This window comes from Oncorhynchus keta, unplaced genomic scaffold (assembly GCF_023373465.1).
Source record: "Oncorhynchus keta strain PuntledgeMale-10-30-2019 unplaced genomic scaffold, Oket_V2 Un_contig_22343_pilon_pilon, whole genome shotgun sequence".
Lineage (NCBI taxonomy): Eukaryota > Metazoa > Chordata > Actinopteri > Salmoniformes > Salmonidae > Oncorhynchus > Oncorhynchus keta.
Window position 1 is genome coordinate 1 of NW_026282860.1, and position 6,369 is coordinate 6,369.

Sequence of the window (6,369 nt, forward strand, 5' to 3'; positions counted from 1 at the left end):
AACAAGGGTTTTATAGAAAGTCTAAATAGATCATATGATAGAGGATGAATGATTCACTGCACATGCAAATCAGACACAATCCAATAATTGAGGATTGGGGGTTGAAATCTGTGCGTTCAATTACGACCTCCAACCACAGTGTCATGTTTGGGTTCAAACGTCACACCAAGCTGGCATCACAACAATCTAAAAGAATCTTCTTCCATCAATGATGCCTGATTCCTCATGTGTTTGGTTCTGGTGACTATTTCAATGGTTCCTCTATGAGGCTATTTACATTTACATTTAAGTCATTTAGCAGACGCTCTTATCCAGAGCGACTTACATAATGTGTCCTCTGACGTACTGCTATGCAAATGGAACCCTATTCCCTAAGTAGTGCACTACTTTTGACCAGAGCCTTATGGAACCAGGTCAAAAGTAGTGCACTAAATAGGGTATAGGGTGCCATTTGAGAGACAACCATATACCGCTGTGTTACGTGGGTAGGGTTGATTGGGGTGGTCCTCATTTGACTGGGAGGAGTGAGTGTCGTCATGGAAGGTCAGTTCTCTGAATGAAACAACGTAACAAATCAATTCTGCAATTGGAAAAAACAATGAATCACAGAGGACACTCCACATTCTTCCATGACACCTCTATTATAGACCTGTGTGTGTGTGTGTGTGTGTGTGTGTGTGTGTGTGTGTGTGTGGTTTAAGGTCGTAGACTATCACTTCAGCTTTAATAGACATCAGTACAGATCAGATGATCATGTATAATAGTGTAGTTATGAGACACAGCTTCAATAGACAACACAACAACAGAAGCCGATTTCAACGCCATTTCATTCTACAGCCTCCACCTACAGAGCCGCTGCAGGAGAAAGGAATTAGGTGGTTCCACTTCATTATCAAGCTAATACCATGAACTCTTCCATTCAATATTATTCACAACCACATATCAAACCCTTTACATTTGATCCCTTACAGAGCTCTTAACAATGTGACCATTTACAAAGTGCATGATTTAATTCATCTGTGAGAAAAGGCATAATTACATGTTTGATAGCATTCTACTTTACATGCCTAGTTCAAGTTTGAAGCATTTAAATGAGGTGACACCAATGTCAGTTACTTACAACATATTTACAGTAATTACATTAGAATGAGTTGCTAATAACAGACCCTGAATATCTGACATACCAGTCAGTACATGTTAAGTAGGTGGTTGTCAAAAACACCTTCCCTGCAAAACCTGCACTCTTAAATCAAGACAGTAAATGGCTATGCCTGTCTACCATTCACACCATTATGGCTGTTTACACAGGCAGCCCAACTCAGGTATTTAGCCCAATTATTGGCAAAATATCTGATTTTTAGGGGGGCAAAATATTAGAATTGGGCTGCCTGTGTGCTCTCATCACAGTGGCACTTTATTTAGGACCAGGCAAAGGTTGATTCCTTCAGCCCAACCAGCCAAACCCCTTTCAGAAACACTACAACTTCTGTACCACCTCACAGGTCAAAGGTCAACATCCTGCCTGAGCAGCAGAAGTTCAAATGGACCGCAGTCATATCACATGATCTGCATCAAGAAGATATGGAGTCCAGAGGAGGCTGGTTGGAGGAGCTGTAGGAGGATGGGCTCATTGTAATGGCTGGAATGGAATCAATGGAACGGTATGAAACACATCAAACCTATGGAAACCACGTTTGACTCAGTTCCATTTATTCCATTCCGACCATTACAATGAGCCTTTCCTCCTATAGATTCTTCCACCAGCCTCCACTGATGGAGTCATATCAAAGCACATGATGTTTATTTTCAAGTCTAAATGAGTTTCTCAGCAGCTACCGCCTGCAGTGCCTTTTGAACTTTAACCTCTGCAGGTCTCTTCCTATAGTTTGGAGATGAAGGGCCCTCGTCCATGTCAGACCTTTACAGCTCCTATATTATCTTCATAATCAGTCTAAATGAGTGTCTCTCAGCCTGTCTGACCTTTCACCTCTAGACGTCCCCTACAGTTTGGAGATGAAGGGCAAGCCCTCGTACATGTCGGCCTTCAGTTTGCACCATTCAGCCAGCCTCTGGATGGCGCTCTTCTCCAGAGCCAGCACCGACGCTGCCTTGTTCAGCTTGGCTTCGTTCCTCTCCAGGTAGCGAGTTCCTTCCTCCTGCAGGAAGGTCAGCCTCTCCGGGCGGCTCTCGTCCAATGGGATGTCCTCGCTCATGTAGGGGTTGAAACGGAAGTAGGTGTTGGGTGGAAGGAGGGCGTCCAGCATGATGTGGACCTCTGACGGAGAGAGAAGAGGTGAGAGAGGTTAGGTCATGTTGCTGGAGTACAGTTAAATCATTGTATATCTTGATAGCTATCATGTTGTTAGTGTAGCTAGTTTAGAGGAAGCAGCTGTCTGGGAGAAGGAGAGAACATGACGTGGACTTCTGATGAGGGACACAAAGTTAGTCCATATGTGACTGGTTTATTATGACTTCCTACTTTATAGAGGTCCATCAAGTTGTTCATAGTGCCATCACACACTGACTAAACAGCACTCAGACTGACCATCTACACAGGTAGGAATCAAGTTGTTCATAGTGCCATCACACACTGACTAAACATCACTCAGACTGACCATCTACACAGGTAGAAATCAAGTTGTTCATAGTGCCATCACACACTGACTAAACATCACTCGACCATCTACACAGGTAGGAATCAGAGAGAGGTGGAGTACTGGGGAGCTGATGGATGAGGGGAATCAGAGAGAGGGAGTACTGGGGAGCTGATGGATGAGGAATCAGAAAGAGAGGGAGTACTGGGGAGCTGATGGATGAGGAATCAGAGAGAGGGAGTACTGGGGAGCTGATGAATGAGGAATCAGAGAGAGGTCAAGTACTGGGGAGCTGATGAATGAGGAATCTGGGGAGCTGATGAATGAGGAATCAGAGAGAGGTCAAGTACTGGGGAGCTGATGAATGAGGAATCAGAAAGAGAGGGAGTACTGGGGAGCTGATGGATGAGGAATCAGAGAGAGGGAGTACTGGGGAGCTGATGGATGAGGAATCAGAGAGAGGGAGTACTGGGGAGCTGATGAATGAGGAATCAGAGAGAGGTCAAGTACTGGGGAGCTGATGGATGAGGAATCAGAGAGAGGTCAAGTACTGGAGAGCTGATGGATGAGGAATCAGAGAGAGGTCAAGTACTGGGGAGCTGATGGATGAGGAATCAGAGAGAGGTCAAGTACTGGGGAGCTGATGGATGAGGAATCAGAGAGAGGTCAAGTACTGGGGAGCTGATGGATGAGGAATCAGAGAGAGGTCAAGTACTGGGGAGCTGATGGATGAGGAATCAGAGAGAGGTCAAGTACTGGGGAGCTGATGAATGAGGAATCAGAGAGAGGTCAAGTACTGGGGAGCTGATGAATGAGGAATCAGAGAGAGGTCAAGTACTGGGGAGCTGATGAATGAGGAATCAGAGAGAGGTCAAGTACTGGGGAGCTGATGAATGAGGAATCAGAGAGAGGAGTACTGGGGAGCTGATGAATGAGGAATCAGAGAGAGTGGAGTACTGGGGAGCTGATGGATGAGGAATCAGAGAGAGGGAGTACTGGGGAGCTGATGGATGAGGAATCAGAGAGAGGTGGAGTACTGGGGAGCTGATGAATGAGGAATCAGAGAGAGGGAGTACTGGGGAGCTGATGAATGAGGAATCAGAGAGAGGGAGTACTGGGGAGCTGATGAATGAGGAATCAGAGAGAGGGAGTACTGGGGAGCTGATGAATGAGGAATCAGAGAGAGGGAGTACTGGGGAGCTGATGAATGAGGAATCAGAGAGAGGGAGTACTGGGGAGCTGATGAATGAGGAATCAGAGAGAGGGAGTACTGGGGAGCTGATGAATGAGGAATCAGAGAGAGGGCAAGTACTGGGGAGCTGATGGATGAGGAATCAGAGAGAGGTCAAGTACTGGGGAGCTGATGAATGAGGAATCAGAGAGAGGGAGTACTGGGGAGCTGATGAATGAGGAATCAGAGAGAGGGAGTACTGGGGAGCTGATGAATGAGGAATCAGAGAGAGGTCAAGTACTGGGGAGCTGATGGATGAGGAATCAGAGAGAGGGAGTACTGGGGAGCTGATGAATGAGGAATCAGAGAGAGGGAGTACTGGGGAGCTGATGAATGAGGAATCAGAGAGAGGGAGTACTGGGGAGCTGATGGATGAGGAATCAGAGAGAGGGAGTACTGGGGAGCTGATGAATGAGGAATCAGAGAGAGGTCAAGTACTGGGGAGCTGATGAATGAGGAATCAGAGAGAGGGAGTACTGGGGAGCTGATGAATGAGGAATCAGAGAGAGGGAGTACTGGGGAGCTGATGGATGAGGAATCAGAGAGAGGGAGTACTGGGGAGCTGATGAATGAGGAATCAGAGAGAGGGAGTACTGGGGAGCTGATGGATGAGGAATCAGAGAGAGGGAGTACTGGGGAGCTGATGGATGAGGAATCAGAGAGAGGGAGTACTGGGGAGCTGATGAATGAGGAATCAGAGAGAGGGAGTACTGGGGAGCTGATGGATGAGGAATCAGAGAGAGGGAGTACTGGGGAGCTGATGGATGAGGAATCAGAGAGAGGGAGTACTGGGGAGCTGATGAATGAGGAATCAGAGAGAGGGAGTACTGGGGAGCTGATGAAGGAGGAATCAGAGAGAGGGAGTACTGGGGAGCTGATGAATGAGGAATCAGAGGTCAAGTACTGGGGAGCTGATGAAGGAGGAATCAGAGAGGTCAAGTACTGGGGAACTGATGAATGAGGAATCAGAGAGAGGGAGTACTGGGGAGCTGATGAATGAGGAATCAGAGAGAGGTCAAGTACTGGGAGCTGATGAATGAGGAATCAGAGAGAGGGAGTACTGGGGAGCTGATGAATGAGGAATCAGAGAGGTCAAGTACTGGGGAGCTGATGAATGAGGAATCAGAGAGAGGGAGTACTGGGGAGCTGATGAATGAGGAATCAGAGAGAGGGAGTACTGGGGAGCTGATGAAGGAGGAATCAGAGAGAGGTCAAGTACTGGGGAACTGATGAACTTGATGTTCTGAACTGTGTAGGTCAAAAGGAAATCATTGAAGGAGTGACTGAGACAAAACAATGGTCTTCCAACTACCTACAGGGACTACATGCAGCGTCTGTTTTAGTGAAGCACATGTCTCTGACTGACTGACTGGCAGGCTGGCTGACTGACTGACTGACTGGCTGGCTGACAGCCTTTAATCTGATGTTAGAAATAACCTCATGTGGTTTCATCCCTGTCAAAGGACAGATGTGGCACACAAACTACACACACCAACACACAGTACACCACACACACTCCATGGTCCCTTGGTGACCCACCCTCTGTGTCGGTGGCACTGCTGATGACGTTGGTGATCTTTGCTTTGAGACTGGTGGAGGTGGTGTTGTTCTTGTTGACGGTCTCATAGCGACCCGTACCCAGGGAGACAACACACTGCACTGGGGTGTTGGGCCACAGCAGCTTACACTCATGGATGGCCAACGCTGTGGGGTTGTTGATGAGGAGACCACCATCCTGGAAACACACAGAGACAATCTGACTTCAGAAAAATACCACAAGGATTTTAGACGGACCGATATGATGTTATAATGTTTATATATTTGTGCTTTACTCATCTCATATGTATATACTGTCTTTTAGTCAATGCCACTCCGACATGGCTCGTCCTAATATTTATATATTCCTTCATTCCATTCTTTTACTTGTAGGTTTGTGTTTATTGTTAGATATTACTGCACTATTGGTGCTAGAAACACAAGCATTTTGCAATAACATTGCTAATGTGACCAATAGAATTTGATTTGTTTTAATGTCTGCTTATCTTGTATGTATAAGGTACATGACATTAAGCTTGGTAAATGTCTAATAATATTGAGGTAGAACACAGTAAATCACCACCATGTCCTAGTACATAATGTCTGAGGTAGAACACAGTAAATCACCATGTCCTAGTACATCATGTCTGAGGTAGAACACAGTAAATCACCACCATGTCCTAGTACATAATGTCTGAGGTAGAACACAGTAAATCACCACCATGTCCTAGTACATAATGTCTGAGGTAGAACACAGTAAATCACCACCATGTCCTAGTACATAATGTCTGAGGTAGAACACAGTAAATCACCACCATGTCCTAGTACATAATGTCTGAGGTAGAACACAGTAAATCACCATGTCCTAGTACATAATGTCTGAGGTAGAACACAGTAAATCACCATGTCCTAGTACATAATGTCTGAGGTAGAACACAGTAAATCACCACCATGTCCTAGTACATAATGTCTGAGGTAGAACACAGTAAATCACCACCATGTCCTAGT

At 46.0% G+C, this 6,369-nt stretch overlaps 1 protein-coding gene across 1 annotated transcript; it reads right to left on the reverse strand.

The window, feature by feature from the left end:
• Positions 1-985: 985 nt before the first annotated feature.
• LOC127921395 (calcium-independent phospholipase A2-gamma-like) lies at positions 986-5,581 on the reverse strand (the record flags this gene model as incomplete). The annotated part of the gene is made up of 2 exons (XM_052505095.1): positions 986-2,275; positions 5,365-5,581. Coding segments are annotated over 2 exons (492 nt in total), but the record flags the coding sequence as incomplete, so codon positions are not given.
• Positions 5,582-6,369: the final 788 nt, after the last annotated feature.